The sequence below is a fragment of the Carassius carassius genome, chromosome 24, assembly GCF_963082965.1.
Source record: "Carassius carassius chromosome 24, fCarCar2.1, whole genome shotgun sequence".
Lineage (NCBI taxonomy): Eukaryota > Metazoa > Chordata > Actinopteri > Cypriniformes > Cyprinidae > Carassius > Carassius carassius.
The window spans coordinates 5654133-5675996 of record NC_081778.1 but is presented as its reverse complement, the minus strand read 5'-3'; the positions used below and the strand labels follow the sequence as shown (position 1 = coordinate 5675996).

Here is a 21864-nt window from a genome sequence, read left to right as displayed (position 1 = left end):
TCCATGGAATATGTATATATACATTGAGTGAGAGGACTGGGCAATCATTTTACAAATATAATTTTCCTTGATAAAACGATATGAAGAGTTAAATAAATAAATGTTCGATATAACGATTATTAACGATTACTAGATTAACGATTTTCAAAAACTAAGAAAATATCCCCCCCCCCACGAAGCGGTTCTCATTAGCCCTTAAAAATGAATCGCCCATGAGTAAACGTCATGATTCAGTTCATCTGGAAGAGAAGACCTCAACTGTGTGAGAGCACTAAGATATTTGCTTCTTGCCTAGATTACAGGAGCATATATAAACTTTAACTATACAGCACTGAATACTTCACTCACTTCCAGCATTTGTACAGTGAGGCGACCTCTGGTAATTGTACTAATTTTATGAACACTTACACAAAAGGGTCATTTCACTAAAAAAGTGGAAGTTTAATGGATTAAGTCTTTCAAGAGCAGTTTATTTCCTCATTAATGGCCAAGTGCTCACTGGAAAAGAGTGCTAACTGAAATGACATATAGCTTAGAAATTACAGTACCACAATAGAGCTGCACACATATTCAGCCACTTATTCTCCCGGTGAGTGTAGAAAGACAGAAACCCTCTTAGAGACACTTAACACTGAACTAGCTTTGATTTAGAAGGTTTGTTTTTTTTTTTTTTTTTTTTTACATTGCAGCACATTTTATTGTCTGTGGGCTTGTCACACTTCACACTGCTTAAGAAAGCGACAGTTTATTATTGTAGCTGGCTGTAGACAGGTTTATGTGATACTTGCGGTAGAAGACCTCTGTTTTAGATATGTGAAGAAAGAATAAGAGACTGGTAACTAGAAGTCATTTTCAGGCATTTACTCAAAGCAGAAGAAACACACTAGTTAAAAAAGGGCTTTTTATGTTAATATGCTCACATCTTGATCTGGTTTCAAAAGCGGTTGGTTTAGCCAGTCAGACAATCACATATTCGGTAATACCTCTCCAACAGAGGATCATCTGTCCATGGAAAAAAAAATAAGTCTGTTTTTAAGGTTTGGTCTGATAATTGGACTGATAGAGGTTGAGCATGATGCAGCACGATGCATGATGTAGCCTATTAGAAAGCAGGTCTCTAATGTTTAAGATATAAGGACAAAATGCTCCAGTATGGGTTTTGTCTTATATCATGTGATATCATTTAGAAGTAACACATAACGAGTGCATTTTTTTTCTGAATATCTGCACGATTTCAAATGTAATAATCATTTTATACAACAGTCCAATAAACAAGAAGTTAATATTATGTGACATTTGAAACAATATTGTCAGTACTGTCTGTTTTTGCTCAATTTCGTCAACGGCTCCACACAAAGCATCTGCAAAACTGTTGTGCATCTTCGAGCAAAACACAGCACAGTTTCATTACTGAATAAATACATGTTTTTTTTTTTTTTTTTTTTATGAATCCATCTTGAGCCAATGATTCTTTGACCTGTTCAATAAAGGCAGAAACTTGCTTCATTTCTGAATGAATCAGCTGTTTGATCGAATTGATTTAATGAGTGACTCAATGACTCAGTGTAATATTTATTTCTAAAGCTATTTTTTTTGTAAGGTCTATTGAGTGTAATATTTTCTCACTTATCACATTCATAATTGTAAAATATTTTGGCTGGGGTAATTTCTCGATCTTTTCATAATAATAATAATAATAATAATAATAATAAATAATTAAATGAGCAATTTATCGGCACATCATGTAATTAATTACCTTAAAAACCTTAGTCACCTGACAGCCTTTACATACCGTATTTTTCGGACTATAAGTCGCGCTTTTTTTCATCGTTTGGCTGGTCCTGCGACTTATAGTCAGGTGCGACTTATTTATCAAAATTAATTTGACATGAACCAAGAGAAATGAACTAAGAGAAAGCATTACCGTCTCCAGCCACGAGAGGGCGCTCTATGCTGCTCTGTGCTCCTGTAGTCTACACTGAGAACATAGAGCGCCCTCTTGCGGCTGGAGACGGTAATGTTTTCTCTTGGTTCTTGGTTCTAAATAAATGCGACTTATAGTCCAGTGCGACTTATATATGTTTTTCCCCTCGTCATGACGTATTTTTGGAATGATGCGACTTATACTCAGGTGTGACTTATAGTCTGAAAAATACGGTATATATCTGATGATGATGATGATAGATTATTTTTAGAAATGTCTTTGTTTATAAAGACGTATTTCCAACAGATGAGGTTTTACTTGGGAACAAAAACACTGAATAAAAGTTGGTTCTTTCTTCTTTAAATTGCTACTCAATAGAAAATTTCCTTTTGTTTGTTCTGTAGTAAATCAGGAAATATATAGGGAACTAGGATTTGATTTCCTGTACGCTAAGCCACACTCTCAGCATGAGACCAATTGCTAATTTGATCTACTATTAGTCTATTAGACCTATTAGTATCATTAAACACAATTCACAAATGATACGCACTTCTAACATAATTTACTTGATGACATCACCACAGACAATAAGCTTTCAAAAAGGCTGCATGCTTGTTTTGTGCGCTACTTGTCCAATCATCAACATCTTTAAACCTCAGGACACTAAAGACAGACCCAGAATGTGAAAAAAAAAAAAAAACATTAAACTACACACCCTTGTGATGTTCTAAGAAAATGCAGTGCTTCCCACATATTACAGTATATTAACGGCTGACCAAGTATATTTGGAGAAACATGTTTGCTTTTATCATTTTTATCCTCTTATACTTCTTTTATCCGCCTGAAATAAATGAAACCATCCGTGATCGACTGACTAGTGTTAAATCTCCCCTCGCCCCACACACTTTGTATCTGCTCGTTCTGTGTGCTGGAGAACTGTTACTCCCGATGACATTCCCGTGTGCGCTGAAGATATCTCACAGACAAACACAGGGCTCGACAGCACAGGCACTTAAGTTGCATTTGTGACTTTAATAGATGTGTGCAAACTGTAAAATGTATTAAGGAGCATGTGTGTGAATAAAGCAAAATCCCTCTGGGTGAGTAATTGTCAATTTAATGTCATAAAAAGTCTTCAATGCATGAAATGGTAAAACAAAAGTCTTAATGGTAACTAAGACGTCTTATATTTTGGGGTATCTGAGGTACATTTTTGCGATACAGCCTATTGATTATTAGATTTCAAAAGGATATTATTTCATAAAAAAAAGAGCACTGCACATTTCAGTCTCAAAAGGCGTTCTACAGGCTCACGCAACAGTGCTTCACACTGCTTCAAAGTGATTTTTATTTTTTTTTGGTTACACAATAAATTGTATTTAATTTAATTTCCATTTAATTCATAGTAAACTACTATAGTTTCTGGCTGGGATGCTTCCCCACGGGAAAAAAAGTCAAATAACATTATTTGACATTATTCAATATTTAGATTTTACTAGTATCAGTAAAATCTGTATCCCATTCACTGAGAGAGACACAATTTGACAAAGCAGGTAGAACTCTACCATGCTGTAATTTTGAATACTTTATATGTAATTAAAATGAATTTCAATAAAAATAAAAAGTTAAAAATTAACATTATTTGTTATTTGGCATATGTAGTAGACAGTTTTTGTGTGCCGTGGTAACCACCGCAAGTATATTTCAAACCTGTGGGAAGCACTTAAATGGCCATGTGTGACTTAAACAGCCTTTAATGTGAGCACTGAGTTGTGTTCCCATCTCTGAAGTCAGCAGTGTGCAGATACTGTAAATCCTGATACTCACCATCCAGAGTTCAGACAAACAGCTTTTCATCAGGAAATGAAGGTTAATAGAGAACGTTTAAAGACTAACACACTTTGAGAGATGGCGGTTGTAAAGCTTTATGGAGGTTAAAGGGTCAGTGGCCCCTTTTCACTCTCCATCTCCCTTCCACTCACTCTTTCATATGGTCTTTCTTTGTTTTTAAATTCTGAACATGCAAAAGTGCTCAAAGTCAAAGATCACAGCGGTCTTTGAGATTACCATGAGCTAGGAGAGAATGGCTTAAAACTGGGGATAAGACTGCCCACTGCTTGCACTGCATTAAGATTGGACCACAGCTTTGGTTCTGGAAGTCTTTTCTCAAATCACTTTCTTAGCCTTTTTTTTCTGTTAAAAGAATCCATAAAAGCAAGCCATTTGATTTGTTACAAGAATCTAAGCCTCCTTAAAACAAGTTACATCTACTCAAGAATCTCTCTTGAACAAGTCTTCAGAAACTATTCAAAAATCTTTCAAGATGAATCACAACAATATGAACCTACATTCAAAGAATAAAGAACTTGAAATGTAGAAAAAGGTACATAACAACATACATGGAAAAATAACTATGGATTCCATAAAGCATGTCTGGTCAGACAGTAACAGGTAACAATGACTTTCCTGGTTTAAGTGGATTCAAAGTACATCTCTTCAAGATTACAAGTAATGTAATTTTTCAGCTGGAACTTGACAGTTACACAAAAAGCACCATTTGATCATGGGAGGCCCATCTTGAGAAAGTTTATATACTGAAATCAATTTATCTATAATATAAATGTGGGAGCTTTACATTTCCATTTGTGTTATTTGATGACAATTCAATTATTCCAAAACATAGAACAATAGTAATGTGTCTAATCTTGTCTAACTAAACAAGAGGAGATATTTGCCATGTTTATGCTGTGAATTCCTCAGAAGTTGCTACTGAGCTCACCTGAAGTGAAGTGAGGTCTGCTATCCAAAGGGACGGACACCAGCGAGTCCACAATGTCTGACCTTCTCTGAAGGAGTTTGGAGATCATCTCAAACCCCTGAGGACCTAGAAACTCAAACAGCTGACAGTGAGAGTGAGAGAGAGAGAGATGAATGTGAAAAATATGAGATTAGATACAAAGTATTTGTGCAGATGTGTGAGAAGTTTACACAAAAGAGCAACCAGAACACATTCAGAACTGCAATATGACAAAACCACAACAATCAATACAAACTGTCAAACCTAAGTTATACAAAGTGCTTTAAACAAAACTTAGAATTTGAAAGATTTGATAAACTTCACAAATTTTGGCAAATCAGTGGCCATTGTTCTCCAAGTGGGTCGTCTGAGACTGAAAGTAGACATGAGTGGACCCAGTGTACACTGGTGAATCATAAAAGTTAAGTATGACTGTACTTATAATTTACTGTGAAATGCAGCAGCAATTGGACTTACATCCCACTAACATATTTCACTAATCATGAGTACTGCATTGTAAAAAAAAGTAGTGCATTGGACAAAAAAAAGCATTCTGAGAGTTACTTGTTTTGTGTGTTATGTGTTATGCGTTATTTTAATGTGTAGCTATTGTCAGCATATGCAATTGGAACAACTGTAGTGTTATAAGGGACAAACTAAAGCTATACTGAAACGGACAACAAAAATATCATTAAAATGCACCATAAAAACTCCAAAAAAAAAATCTACAATTACTTTGCAAGTTAGGCCTAACAAATAAACTGAACGGTCTTCAAAATATTTAATTAAGTCAATCAAATAATAGTAAATAGTAAAAAATATAGGGAAGGTAATTACCTTAATGCACCCAAAGCTAAGCTACACACAAGTAGAGGCAAAGCTTTTAAAGCTAGCAGGAGAAGGATGTGCTCAAGATTTCAGGAAACTTGAGTTGAAAATCACCACAAAAGCCACAGTCTAGTCTCATGCACAAATCAATTTTACATAAAGAAAAATACATATAGTGTTGAGCAATCATCTCTCAGAGAAACTGCAGTATGGCAGATACTGAAATGATGAGCTGCAACTGTATGCTTTATGGTGAAACAATGACACTGACAATGATAATTAAATTAATGAGAACAGTAATGGAGAAATGTGGTCCAATAAAATTATCATGCTGGGCATCCTCAATTGCCTCTCTAAGAGCAGTTCTTAGGGATAATGCAGATCTTTGCTAGTGCAGTTATTAATAACCATACATGACCAAATGAAACATATCAGTAAAAATAATCAAAGAAAAAAAAAACTTTTCCACCCCCTAGTGCATGCAACTTTTCATCCATCTCTAAGGAAGGTTCACAAAGCTGCACATTTACAATTACATGGACAATAAAATACGGGTGCATCTCAATAAATTAGAATGTCGTGGAAAAGTTCTTTTATTTCAGTAATTTAACTCAAACTGTGAAACATGTGTATTAAATAAATTCAATGCACACAGAATGAAGTAGTTTAAGTCTTTGGTTCTTTTAATTGTGATGATTTTGGCTCACATTTAACAAAAACCAACCGATTCATTATCTCAACAAATTAGCAATTTGCACATACTCCAGAATGTTATGAAGAGTGATCAGATGAATCGCATAGTCCTTCTTTGCCATGAAAATTAACTTAATCCCAAAAAAAGCTTTCCACTGCATTTCATTGCTGTCATTAAAGGACCTGCTGAGATCATTTCAGTAATCGTCTTGTTAACTCAGGTGAGAATGTTGACGAGCACAAGGCTGGAGATCATTATGTCAGGCTGATTGGGTTAGAATGGCAGACTTGACGTGTTAAAAGGAGGGTGATGCTTGAAATCATTGTTCTTCCATTGTTAACCATGGTGACCTGCAAAGAAACGTGTGCAGCCTTCATTGCATTACATAAAAATGGCTTCACAGGCAAGGATATTGTGGCTACTAAGATTGCACCTAAATCAACAATTTATAGGATCATCAAGAACTTCAAGGAAAGAGGTTAAATTCTTGTAAAAAAGGCTTAAGGGTGTCCAAGAAAGTCCAGCAAGCGCCAGGATCGTCTCCTAAAGAGGATTCAGCTGCGGGATCGGAGTGCCACCAGTGCAGAGCTTGCTCAGGAATGGCAGCAGGCAGGTGTGAGCGCAGCTGCACGCACAGTGAGGCGAAGACTTTTGGAAGATGGCCTGGTGTCAAGAAGGGCAGCAAAGAAGCCACTTCTCTCCAAAAAAAAACATCAGGGACAGATTGATCTTCTGCAGAAAGTATAGTGAAGGGACTGCTGAGGACTGGGGCAAAGTCATATTCTCAGATGAAGCCCCTTTCCGATTGTTTGGGGCATCTGGAAAAAGGCTTGTCCGGAGAAGAAAACGTGAGCGCTACCATCAGTCCTGTGTCATGCCAACAGTAAAGCATCCTGACACCATTCATGTTTGGGGTTGCTTCTCATCCAAGGGAGTGGGCTCACTCACAATTCTGCCCAAAAACACAGCCATGAATAAAGAATGATACCAGAACACCCTCCAACAGCAACTTCTTCCAACAATCCAACAACAGTTTGGTGAAGAACAATGCATTTTCCAGCACGATGGAGCACCGTGCCATAAGGCAAAAGTGATAACTAAGTGGCTCAGGGACCAGAATGTTGAAATTTTGGGTCCATGGCCTGGAAAGTCCCCAGATCTTAATCCCATTGAGAACTTGTGGTCAATCCTCAAGAGACGGGTGGACAAACAAAAAACCACTAATTCTGACAAACTCCAAGAAGTGATTATGAAAGAATGGGTTGCTATCAGTCAGGATTTGGCCCAGAAGTTGATTGAGAGCATGCCCAGTCGAATTGCAGAGGTCCTGAAAAAGAAGGGCCAACACTGCAAATACTGACTTTTGGCATAAATGTCATGTAATTGTCAATAAAAGCCTTTGAAACGTATGAAGTGCTTGTAATTATATTTCAGTACATCACAGAAACAACTGAAACAAAGATCTAAAAGCAGTTTAGCAGCAAACTTTTTGAAAACTAATATTTATGTTATTTTCAAAACTTTTGGCCACGACTGTACATGTACTCAACATTGGTGAGAATCATTTGGCTTTAATTACTGCCTCAATTCTGTGTGGCATGGAGGTGATCAGTTTGTGGCACTGCTGAGGTGGTATGGAAGCCCAGGTTTCTTTGACAGTGGCCTTCAGTTCATCTGGATTGTTTGGTCTCTTGTTTCTCATTTTCCTCTTGACAATATCCCATAGATTATCTGTGGGGTTCAGGTCTGGTGAGTTTACTGGCCAGTCAAGTACACCAACACCATGGTCATTTAACCGACTTTTGTTGCTTTTGGCAGTGTGAGCAAGTGCCAAATCCTGCTGGAAAATGAAATCAGCATCTTTAAAAAGTTGGTCAGCAGAAGGAAGCATGAAATGCTCCAAAGTTTCTTGGTAAATGGGTGCAGTGACTTTGGTTTTCAAAAAACACAATGGACCAACACCAGCAGATGACATTGCACCCCAAATCATCACAGACTGTGGAAACTTAACACTGGACTTCAAGAGACTTGGACTATGAGCTTCTCCACCCATCCTCCAGACTCTAGGACCTTGGTTTTCAAATGAAATACAAAACTTGCTCTCATTTGAAAAGAGGACTTAGGACCACTGGGCAACAGTCCAGTTCTTCTTCTCCTTAGCCCAGTTACGACGCCTCTGAAGTTGTCTGTGGTTCAGCAAATTCCTTGACACGTCTGTGTGCGGTGGCTCTTGATGCCTTGACCACAGCCTCAGTCCATTCCTTGTGAAGTTCACTCAATTTCTTGAATTGATTTTGTTTGACAATATTCATAATGCTGCGGTTCTCTCGGTTGGTTTTGCATCTTTTTCTTCCACACTTTTTACTTCCACTCAACTTTCTGTTAACATGCTTGGATACAGCACTCTGTGAACAGCCAGCTTCTTTGGCAATGAATGTTTGTGGCTTACCCTCCTTGTGAAGGGTGTCAAAGATTGTCTTCTGGACAACTGTCAGATCAGCAATCTTCCCCATGATTGTGTAGCCTAGTGAACCAAACTGAGAGACCATTCTGAAGGCTCAGGAAACCTTTGCAGGTGTTTTGAATTGATTAGCTGTCACTGGCATTGACATGTCACCATATTGTAATTTGTTGAGATAGTGTATTGGTGAGGTTTTGTTAAATGTGAGCCAAAACCATCACAACAAAACCATAGGCTTAAACTACTTCAGTCTGTGCTAGGGCTGTCAAAATTGCTCAAAATTGACGTTCGAATATTCCCTCTAAAAAATACACGAATATTCGAAACTATTCGAACATCTGGTTGCGCATGTTGTCAATGACGCGCATTACGTCTATAACAGGCAACAATAATACAAAGAGACATAACTACTTGTATAGATAGTCTATTTAAGTTTAAACATATATGACAACGTATTACCTACACAAAAACAAAGAAATCAACTAATGGCCAAGACTGCAGACCTCACGCTCTCTCACCCTCACGTTCTCTGCGCATAATGGTTTAAATGAACAAACACATTTTTGTGCAAGCTATTTAAGGTCGCGACTGTTGTCCCAAATATAGCAGGCTTCATTCAGTGATTGAAACAAATATTAATATTAACTGAAGTTTTACAGCCTATAGAACTGACATTGAATGCTCCGAGCGAGCTGTGCTGTGGTAAACATGGAACTTTGACATGAAACAATAAATAATCAAACCTCGGATCCATTGCTTGACAGAACTCCCCGAAGCCTGCCCCATCCGCGATACTGATCGGTCTCATGTCCTTACAAATGAACAAAATTATTTTATCCGTTATGGCCTCTTGTCGTGTTGCAGACAAAGTGCTTGCGGCGAGCGATGCAAAGTAACGTTAAGTGTCAAGATGTGACTGTTTAGCTGGAGTTCCACACATTATGCCATGCTCATTTGTGTGCACATTTTTGAGATGTGACCTCATGTTGCTAGTTGTCGAATGGTATGCTAACTGTATCTTAGATAGCTTGCATACAACAATCTCGCGGGTCAACAATTTTACCTTTTTTTCTCTGCTGCGGTCGAGTTGGGCTCTGCACTTGCTGGCATCTTCCATGAAGACGAGTCAACTTTCAGCAGTGATGCTGTGCCAGACAGTGCGACTCCTGTGACCTGTCCCTGAACCCTCAGGCGCGCTAGCGTGCCCACTCGCAAAGCAGACAACCACGCCTCTACTTCCGCGGGCATTTTTTTCCACATTTTTTTTTTTATTCGAATATTAATTTTAACCTTCGAAATTTGTTTTTTAAAAACTATTCGAATACATATTCGAATTTAGAATATTCTTTGACAGCCCTAGTCTGTGCGTATTGAATTTATTTAATACACAAGTTTCACAATTTGAGTTGAATTACTGAAATAAATTAACTTTTCCACATCATTCTTATTTATTGAGATGCACCTGTACATCCTAATACATGCACACATTGCACATTTAAATTCCATAGTGGCAGCAGGACTCAAAAAGAAGACAGGACTAAAATATTACACTTAGTTGTATTTGTATTAACAGTTCAGCCAAAAATGAAAATTTGCTGAAAATGCATTCAACCTCAGGCCATCCAAGACTTGGAGACATTTAACAATATATCACTTGCTCACCAATGGGTCATCTGCAGATATCAGTTAACATCTCGTGAAGTGAAAAGTTGCTTTTTTAGAAGAAACAAATCCATCAATAAGACAATTTTTACTTTAAAATGCTTCCAGGGTAAAATCCTCTTATCATAATATTGGTGGACTGGAGTGGTATGGATTATTGTGTTTTTTTTTTTTTTTTTTATCAGCTGTTTGGACTCTTATTCTGACAGCACCCAATCACTGCAGAGGAGCCATTGCTGAGCAAGTGATGGAATGCTATATTTCTCCAAATATCTTCAGATGAACAAACAAACTCAACAACATCTCGGGTGGCCTGAGGATGAGTACATTTACAGCCAATTTTCATTTAAAAAATACTATTATTATTGAATTTTTATTTTTTTAAGAATTACCTAAAATACACTGATAAAGTAAAAAATTATTTTTATTACAGTGCAAAATGTGAAGGAGCTCATAAATTTTGCCTAGTGTAAATGAACCTTTATGTTGCTGCATCTTTCATTCATCTGAGCTGACTTCAGGTAAAAAACCACTGTTCTCCACATCCTGTGTTAACTAAAACCACTCTGCTGCCAAAATGATTTTAACAGCCAAACAACAATATAATGGTATTGATATGACAGCTTCACTGATATGACTGTAAAATCCTTTCAGCAGATCTGTTGTACAGTTAGCAGTCCTGCAGGGTTGCTAAACTAAATCTGTAAATTTGACAAATGTGCACTTCCATGCTGAGTGAACAAAGCGTTTTCATTGTGGCAGATACACATTTCCTGTACTCTCCAGAGACTATTACAAGTGAATTAATCTGCCTTTTTGTGCTTTGTTTTATTCAAATCCATTTATATTGCTATTTTGCTAATTGCATTATTTTCTACCATCACAGAAAGTGTTATTTGTTCACGAATGGGTGATTTTCACAAAAACTCGAGATATGTCAAGGTCATACTTCATACTAAAATTAAGCCTATTTTTGCACTCATTAAGGGTTTTTAGTTTTAGTTGACATTATTTTATTTTTTTTCCCCTAACTGTCAAGTCTTATTCATATTACTGTAATTTGACTATATAAACGATATCGGTCAAGCAAAACTTTAAACCATTTAGTATACAGATTTTAAATGTGAAATACCAATAGCTGCTCTTCACACTGTCACTGTCAGGATTAATGGTAGTGAATGGACAGCCTCTTAACTTTTCTGTTGTTGACTTTGGAGTGACACGTGCTGAGAATAGTGAAGAGAAAGGCATACAAAGGCCATCCCACATCTAAATGTGTCAGTGGGATAGCTGGCTTCAAAATGTCAACTACGTGAGGATCATTAGAACACGATGTAACTCAGGTACTACATTGGTCAATGTTGGCACAGGGGACCACAGCTATCATCGAGGATTACACATTAAAAACAGCACATACGACCTGCATTCTGAGCGTACGGTTTTGCAATACCACTTACAAAGGGACTGTAAAGGCATTACTGTAAATACAATGTCACACTTCCTGCCATAGAATAATAATAACAGTGCCATAATGAACATTATGGGTTTTGCCAACAAAAGCATTATGTAGTTTCTATAGATTATTCTTTTTTTTTTCTCAATAGATCCTTAATGCAGTCTGGGTCATAGCGTTTTATAATTTTTACCTAAAAAGTTGCTTAAAACCTAGTTCATTCTTTGTGTGATTTCTAAAAATCTAAATATTCGGAGCAGATTGGAACTAACTGGAGTCACAACCAAGTGTTCACACACACACACACACACACACACACAGAAAAAAAAGGCAGCTAATCATTTTATTACAAATGAAAAAACAAGTCATTAAGCTTTTCTTTTTATACTTAACCCTCTGGAGTCTAAGGGTATTTTTGGGGCCTGGAGAAGTTTTGTCATGCCCTGACATTTGTGCTTTTTTCAGTTTCTTATAAATATCTAAATGGGTAAAGTCTAATCTCACTGTAATCAGCACAAACTGGGCTATAATAATATGTAAGCAGCATGTATGTACATGATTGTGTTTTTGAGAAAAAAAAATGTTATGCGTGGTTAGTGAAAAACTAAAAATGTTAAATCACTTGAATAAGGCCATAAAACACATACAGAACATTGTACAGATTTTTTTGCATCATTACTCCAGTCACACAATCCTTCAGAAATCCTTTTAATCTTATTTTCTACAAAAAAACATTGTTGTTATTATTATTATTATTACTATTATTATTACTAATGTTGAAAAGAGCTGAGAATATTTTATCAGGATTTTTAGGGCGATAAATTGAAAGAACAGCATTCTTTGTTACGTTTGTTACAGTTACATTTATTTGTTACATTTATATTATTTACATCAAGCTTTTGAATTGTAAAGTATTGTATATTGTTATTGAAACCTCATAATATTTCACTTGATTATACATTTAGTCAGGAATTATAGTTTGTAAAAAGTCTAACTAGTAAAATGTTTACACGTTATGTGAAAACTAGTACAAGTATAGTGTTGTCACGGTACCAAAATTTCAGTATTCGGTACCGATACCAGTGAAAAATCCACGGTTCTCGGTACCAATTTCGGTACCAAAGCAAAACACTAAAATATGCAAATAAAAAAAAAATAACTTTTTAGCACTAAAAATAAAACCAATGCCATTCTTTATACTTATTTACAATTGTGTTTAAAAATTTTCTACAAGTTATATAATAATGAAAAACAGTAAACAAGTTTCACCCAAATTTAATTTGTCTTAATTTATGAAATTTAAACACATTTTATTTTTGGTAAATAAAGGGGATTTGCTATTAAAATTAAAACATGGAAGAAATATTGTGATTTATTTCTTTAAAAAAATAAAGTTTTATAATTTTTTTCAACAGTAGTAGCAGTATCACATACATTTTACTAAATAATAGTAATATTTCTAGCACAATTCCTTTATGTAAAAATTAACTTTAGGCCTAATGAATGCATATTTGTCATTTTAACTGAACTTAAGACTGGTGGTGATGCTTAAGATATTTTGGTCATTGAGGGTTTCTGTAAAAAAAATAGTAATAGATCATATTAATTATTATTAAAAGATAATACTACTACTAATTCTACTATCATACTAATGTATATACAATGCACTATGAATTGATGAGCTGCTGGGTTCATGAATATTAATCACGTTGTCTGCGTTCGGTCAAACTGATTTGCTGAATGAACTCCATTATTTTGACAGGAGAAGACAACAAAGAATAGTTTACATATAGCGTGTCGATTCAGCGTGGTAAGACTCTCTCTCTCTCTCTCTTTGCATGTGTGAGAAACAGCGCTATCAGTAAAGCGACGGTGAGTCGTGCGCCTTCACAAAGAGTTTACAGAGCATCAAATACATGTGCGCTGTGCGTCCATTGAGATGAACTGAAAAGTTCAGATCGCTTGATGGAGAGAGAACTCTGAAGCTCAGATGCTGAAATTAATGCAAGCGTCATGCGCTTCAGTCTATGTAGTAAACAAACCCGCACGTCTCTGCCATTCATTAATTCACACAGAGACGCGCAGAACACGGATTCATATTTCAAACAACTTTTGCGGCTTAACATTTACAGATACTGGTCCATATGGAGATTTGATTTGATTAATTTATGCTAACTTTGACAAATTCCATGACTGTCCATATTAAAATGTAGGTTTCATTTTCATGACTGGATTTTGAGATACCGTCCTCGTTTTCTGCTTCGCGGAAATCATTAGGCTGAACCGGGTTTGAACGGGACCTCGGTACTACTGGTACTTAAAGAAACCTGGTACCGTCATATTTACATTTTTTTAGTACCGACTTGGTACCGAAGTACCGGGTCTTTTGACAACACTATACAAGTATATAAATAAATAAAAAGAGACTTACTCATGTTTATGATCTCTGCTGAATAAAGCACATCATCCTTTTTTTCTGAAGAAATCCAAATCTCAAATCCTCAAACACATCACATCTTTTTGGAGTGAATTATGTCTTATTCCTCTCATTGCGAAGCAAACAGTAAAATAAAAGAACTTGAAGAACAGTCTGGCTGTGTTGTCTTCTGTTGTGTGGGCATATTCAAGCCGCGCTTCAGTGAAACATTAGAATCTGAATAGAGCGTTCAGCGCGGGGCGTGGTCACATTAGAAGATAATGAAGGGAGCCGTGAAAAATGGACATCGCGTTGTTTTCATATCGATTACTTTATCACAGAATATTTGGTTTCGGCAGCACTTGTTTAGTTTAAAAGTAGACATGTCAGGCTTTCTATAGATATCTCTCTCATGTCTCTTTGTTGAGTATTCTATTGATGTATTGCTCTTATCTGTACGATCAAAACTGAAAGTGTAATTTAAGTTATTTTCGGGGTTATCAGGAGAAAATGACTCATAACGCGTATACGCGTTAATCGACTCCAGAGGGTTAAAAAATATATATTGATCATGTAACACACTGGCTGGTGGTCAAAAGTTTTGTTTTTGAAATATGTGTCTTATACTCACCAAGACTTAATTTATTTGATCAAAAAATACATTAAAAGCTGTTCTATTGTGAAATATTTAATAATTTATAAAAAAAAGTTTTCTATTTGATTTTATTTTTTATTTATTTTTTATGTAATTTATTCCTGTGAAGCAAAGCTGTATTTTCAGCATCATTACTCCAGTCAGGTCACATGATCCTTCAGAAATCATTCTAATATGATGATTTGCTGCCCCAGACACATTTCTTATTATTATCAATGTTTATTCAATTTCTTTTTAAACAAATGTGTGTATCTGTCTACCTTGAGGATTTATGCATGCATATCATACCAGAACACTGTTTACCAGAATGGCCTTCAGATTCCTGTGGGACTCAATGAATGTGGTACGACAGAGCGATCTTCAGTTTGCTAAACAGATCGACAAGTGGGTTTATTCACAGTGGACAACACTCTAGGTACACTCTGTGCATGCAATAATTAATTGCAAATTTAACTTTTAAACTTTTAATGCTGAGGCACAAGGTTACAATGGGACTTGTCCTATTTCCTTCGTGAACAGATTTTTATCAGTTCTCTGATCTTTGACAGAATTTATTATTTATGCTGATGTACAGTTACTGCACTGAACCAGACAAAGTACAGGTCCTTCTCAAAAAATTAGCATATTGTGATAAAGTTCATTATTTTCCATAATGTAATGATAAAAATTAAACTTTCATATATTTTAGATTCATTGCACACCAACTGAAATATTTCAGGTCTTTTATTGTTTTAATACTGATGATTTTGGCATACAGCTCATGAAAACCCAAGATTCCTTTCTCAAAAAATTAGCATATCATGAAAAGGTTCTCTAAACAAGCTATTAACCTAATCATCTGAATCAACTAATTAACTCTAAACACCTGCAAAAATTCCTGAGGCTTTTAAAAACTCCCAGCCTGGTTCATTACTCAAAACCACAATCATGGGTAAGACTGCCGACCTGACTGCTGTCCAGAAGGCCATCATTGACACCCTCAAGCGAGAGGGTAAGACACAGAAAGAAATTTCTGAACGAATAGGCTGTTCCCAGAGTGCTGTATCAAGGCACCTCAGTGGGAAGTCTGTGGGAAGGAAAAAGTGTGGCAAAAAACGCTGCACAACGAGAAGAGGTGACCGGACCTTGAGGAAGATTGTGGAGAAGGACCGATTCCAGACCTTGGGGACCTGCGGAAGCAGTGGACTGAGTCTGGAGTAGAAACATCCAGAGCCACCGTGCACAGGCGTGTGCAGGAAATGGGCTACAGGTGCCGCATTCCCCAGGTCAAGCCACTTTTGAACCAGAAACAGCGGCAGAAGCGCCTGACCTTGGCTACAGAGAAGCAGCACTGGACTTTTGGACAAATGTTGCATGTCATTCGGAAATCAAGGTGCCAGAGTCTGGAGGAAGACTGGGGAGAAGGAAATGTCAAAATACCTGAAGTCCAGTGTCAAGTACCCACAGTCAGTGATGGTCTGGGGTGCCATGTCAGCTGCTGGTGTTGGTCCACTGTGTTTTATCAAGGGCAGGGTCAATGCAGCTAGTTATCAGGAGATTTTGGAGCACTTCATGCTTCCATCTGCTGAAAAGCTTTATGGAGATGAAGATTTCATTTTTCAGCACGACCTGGCACCTGCTCACAGTGCCAAAACCACTGGTAAATGGTTTACTGACCATGGTATTACTGTGCTCAATTGGCCTGCCAACTCTCCTGACCTGAACCCCATAGAGAATCTGTGAGATATTGTGAAGAGAAAGTTGAGAGATGCAAGACCCTACACTCTGGATGAGCTTAAGGCCGCTATCGAAGCATCCTGGGTAGGGTTGTCGCGGTTAAGAAATTTCCCCTGCGGTTATTATGGGTGGCTCAATAGCGCGATTTGCGGTATTACCTCCAGTTTTTTTTTTTACATACCTAATTTATCCTGATTTTGCTGCATACAAAGCTCTATCGTTGAGTTATGTAGCATATATTGTTGCTTTTTTAACGGACAGAGAGACACTTTTTAAAACATTTTTGTTTATTGTTAAATGCCAAACAGTAACAATAACATGCGTTTTCCAATACATTCTTTTTTAAAGAAATCAAAGAGTTCTAACATGTATTACACGTATTTGCGCGCGACTTTGGACAGCAGCGGAAATCTACTGATTATTGTGCCACCACTGGCCCACCAGGACAGTGGAGTCGCGTTGGAGTCGATGCACTCCTCAAGCAGATAGCGTGTGTGAGCTCGTTATCTGCTCAGGCTCTCTTGGGTATGGGCACTGACGCGGAGGTTGTCCGTGACTTCAGCAGGTATGCCTGTTACTTTCACGGCTGTATTTTACAGATTTCGCAAAGGCTTCAGCTACTCCTAACTGTCGGCCGGTCTCAGCTGTTCTTTTTGATGTTGCTGCGCGATCTGATGTTTGAGGGGGCATCTGCGCTGGATGACAGGGGACACTCTAAAATGCTTAACATGGCTTAATGTAGGCTACTAAGACAGTGATATTAACAGACCAAACTCACTAAAAATCATACTAATAAAGTATACTATCTATAAAAAAAATCAGATGAGCCCCAAGTATAAATGCAACTCGTTTAATAACACGTTAAGCCTTTTCCTCCCATAGAAAACCGTTATAAAAAACGCTTAATGTGGCTAAATGTACTAAGACAGTGATTTTTAAAAACCAAACTCACTAAACATTATACTAATAAAGTAGTATACGATGTACAAAAAAGAAAACAAAAAAACAGATGATCCCTGAATATGAATGCAAGTCGTTTAATAACACGTTAAGCCTTATGATGGTTTTCTATGAGAGGAAAAGGCTTAACGTGTTATTAAACGCGTTGAATTCATATTCAGGGATCATCTGACTTTTTGTAGATAATATACTTTATTAATATGATGTTTAGTAAGTTTGGTCTGTTAATATCACTGTATTGTATTAAACCACGTTAAGGGTTTTAGAATGTCCCGATGACCTCAAATTAGATGTATTGCCGCGTCACAGGAACCTTTTTTGCAGCACATTTTGCATATCGGCTCATCTATATTCGCTGGCTCGTCCTTTTCATTGGGTTGAAAGCCAAAATGTTCCCAAACTTGTGACGTGACATTAGGTTTTGGGACGAGATCGAGCGCCTCCCATCGTTTCATCCGGCCTATTCAAAACGAACGAAGCACCATAAAGCTACAACGGCTGGCGAGAAAATTACAATCATAACCAAATTGTATCATTAATTTATTTAACATTGAATGCACAGTGACAAATTGAAAAAAAAACAATAAGGCCACAGCCTCGGTTGCCGCGGTTTCTGCGGTTGCTATCTTTCCTCTGCGGTTTGCTTGTCAATAGCGCGGTATTACAATATTGCGGTTATCGCAACAGCCCTAATCCTGGGCCTCCATAACACCTCAGCAGTGCCACACAGGCTGATTGCCTCCATGCCACGCCACATTGAAGCAGTCATTTCTGCAAAAGGATTCCCGACCAAGTATTGAGTGCATAACTGAACATAATTATTTGAAGGTTGACTTTTTTTTTGTATTAAAAACACTTTTCTTTTATTGGTCGGATGAAATATGCTAATTTTTTGAGATAGGAATTTTGGGTTTTCATGAGCTGTATGCCAAGATCATCAGTATTAAAACAATAAAAGACCTGAAATATTTCAGTTGGTGTGCAATGAATCTAAAATATATGAAAGTTAAATTTTTATCATTACATTATGGAAAAAAATGAACTTTATCACAATATGCTAATTTTTTGAGAAGGACCTGTAAGTCAAGCTTCAAACTATACATTATATTATATTATATTATATTATATTATATTATATTATATTATATTATATTATATTATATTATATATAAGTATAACTGCAAGCAGCAATTACGGGGCCAAGCACTACAGAAGCAAGACTCAGACTAACTGCAGGAATGAGTAATTTAAAACCATTTTAAGATTATTTTAGTCAAAATGGCTGAAAAATCAAATACAACCACTAGTAATATGATTTCTTAGCTTATTACTTTTGAACAATATTCGGCACTGTTACCAAATTAATGTGGCATGGTCAGTATGAGGTGACAATGGAAAATACAAAGTTTGGTGTCAATATGGTGTCAATATGTCACCACGGCGCTGTACAAAAACCATTTTGTTTATCGACACAAAATCCATAACTTTTTGTCACGACAGACTGAAGATCATCTGACTCGATTTTGGTGAAAATCTATCCAACGAGTTCGAAAAAGTAGGTTTTACGAACAATTAAAAAAAGCGAAAAAACAAAACCTTGCGATTTTTGAAATTTTGAATTCATTCAACTCAGCATGAGCCAAGGATTCAGAGGAAAAAATAATTTTCTTATGGTTCGAAAGGTTTTAGCATAAACATGCGTGCAACTTTGAACAATTGGTGGCGCTAGAGAGTTTGAGTTAGAGAGTGTTTTTAGTGTGTTTCAAAATCAGGTACTTACTCATGATCTGGTCAGTTTACAGATAATATAGAAAAATCAACTACAAATAACTATGTGTCTGGTGCTATTTTTCAGATGTGCTTGTATCGAATCACTGTATATCGATATAAATGGTATTGCCTCATTCCATATCATTTACAAAAAAATATATAATAATAAACCACACATTCCTAGGATGAATATCATTTAATAATAAAATAAGGCAGTGAAAGGCAGTGTTAACACCAAAGCCAAAAGTTAGTTGTATCATCAAGGCTGATTTTTATATATATGTATATATATATATATATATATGTATATATATATATATATATATATATATATATATATATATATATATATATATATATATATATATATATATATATATATATATATATGTATGTATGTATGTATATATATATATATATATATATATATATATATATATATATTTTTTTTTTTTTTTTTTTTTAATCGGCAATGCCCGATAAATTGTTCTTGCTTGGCCAAACAGCATTTTATTTTTAAAAAAGCACACCAAGAACTCACATTCTCAGTATTCAATGGTAACTGTTTAACAATTCTGTCTAATAAATGATTAACTCCAGAAGTGTGCATTTATAGCCTGCTTAAAACCTTATGTGCTATGTGAGTGACGTATGTATCGACAGTAACTAACTCCAACCAGTTTGCTCAGCAGGATTGCAAACTTTAGTTTTTCACCATGACAGTAGTTCTCTTGAAAGATACAGATACGATTTAAAAAAAAAAAAATTTATTGATTTATTTACAAACATTTCTCACCTCATTTTGTAGTTCGTCATCACTCCTTGTGGAAGCAAGCATCTCAAAAAGAGAAGTGGAGAGCTCTTCGGCACTGGACGATACCATATTTCCCTCGTTCAAGTATTTCTCCACCTCTTGTCTAAGGATGGAGCTGTCTGCGTTTCTCCGCTCCAGGTCTTCTGCTGAGTAAGCATCATCTCGGTCACCCCCAGCCTTCCTCTCACCAACATGATTATTGAGGAAGCTGTGAAAGTCCATGTCCTGCTCCGTATCAGTCCCCTCTGACCAGGGTAGAGGATCCTGAGCATCCAGCACATATGTGTCAAATGAGAAAGCAATGTTCCGTCCAAAGATAGAACTACGGTTCACCGTCTTGAGAGAACTCTGTGTTTGGATGAAAGCATCCACCTGAGATTCTCCAATCTGGGCCACTAAACGACCCACAGCTGCACAAGACAACTCTGCGGCAGAGGCCGGAAAAGGTCCAAACATCAGTTTTATGGCCCTGGTTTCCTCGTGACCAATCTGGTCTTTGTTGTAGAACGTTTTAAACAAGAAGACTCCCGCACTTTCAATGGTGTCCTGCCCATGATCTGTACCAACTGCAAACATGTAAAAGAAACACATACACTATTAGTTTACATGCACAAAAACACATATGTAGGTGTTCAGACTTAACCTGAACTAAATACAGACTATACTACTATATATGTAATAGTGTTTATTAAGACAGAGAAAATTCATATTTTTTATCATATTGCTACAAGGTTGCTAGGGTCTTTTGGGTGGTTCCTAGGGAACTGCTAGGTGGCTCTTTATTGGTCATTGCAGCCTAATTAGAGACACATCTTAATGCTAAACTCCTGTGATATGGATTATTATGCTTGCTTTAACAAGCACCGCTAATACACTCCAAGTCTTCTGAAACCATGGGTGTGTCTCAATCAGCTCCCTAGCTCCCGACCTTGTGAATCAGTAGATCGTTTACATGAATTCGGGCACTGGTAAGTTCCCTGACTCACCGCACGTTGGGACAGTGATCACTCGAATTCCAGTGACATCATTACGTACAACGTCAACGGAAAACATCAATGGATTTAATAAACAACAGACAGGACCGATCTCTTTTTTATATTTATTTTTAATTCTCTTTAAACACATTGTTCTGTTACACATTCTTACAACATTTCAGCCGAATATTAATTATAAATATTAATTAGATGTCTTCAATCCCTGTCTAGTGATGTGTGTTTATATTGAAATATGCTAAAAAAATGGTTTGTCTTTTATTGCGTGTCATTATATTTATCAGGTTGGCTCATGTGATTTATGTTTTGCGCTTCAGGAAAGTGACATTATTTCCAGTAAGGGAGCAAAAGTAAGTGCCGATGCTTTCTAGTTTTTTCGGTGCATTGTGGGATTTTTCAGGGAGGGAACGTTCCAGTGCACCGGAAGGATTTCGCGATTGAGACAGCCCTTAAAATGGCCGACTCCATGATCAGTGCCCTTACTATTGAACGAGTGAGCTGATTGAGACGCACCCCATATTGTAGCTTTGTGTGAAACAGACAGTAATTTACTATATTTAAGTCAAAATGTAGGAATATATATTTAGAAAACGCTATTTGAGTTCAACAAAAGAGAGTTGTTTTGCAATGACATGAGGGTGGCAATTTTTATTGTTGGTGAACTTTTCCTTTAATACATGCTATGTCCGATATTTAAAGCTATCACTTGTTACTATGATGAG

At 36.6% G+C, this 21864-nt stretch overlaps 1 protein-coding gene across 1 annotated transcript in view; it reads right to left on the bottom strand.

Annotated features, from left to right (window-relative positions):
- ascc3 (activating signal cointegrator 1 complex subunit 3) overlaps positions 1 to 21864 on the bottom strand; it is a 218019-nt gene that overhangs the window by 174937 nt on the left and 21218 nt on the right. The window contains exons 4-5 of the mRNA XM_059507374.1: positions 20133 to 20716; positions 4704 to 4824 (exon numbers count right to left, since the gene is read on the bottom strand). Coding sequence (XP_059363357.1) covers positions 4704 to 4824; positions 20133 to 20716 — 705 coding nt within the window. The remainder of the gene's footprint in view (positions 1 to 4703; positions 4825 to 20132; positions 20717 to 21864) is intronic.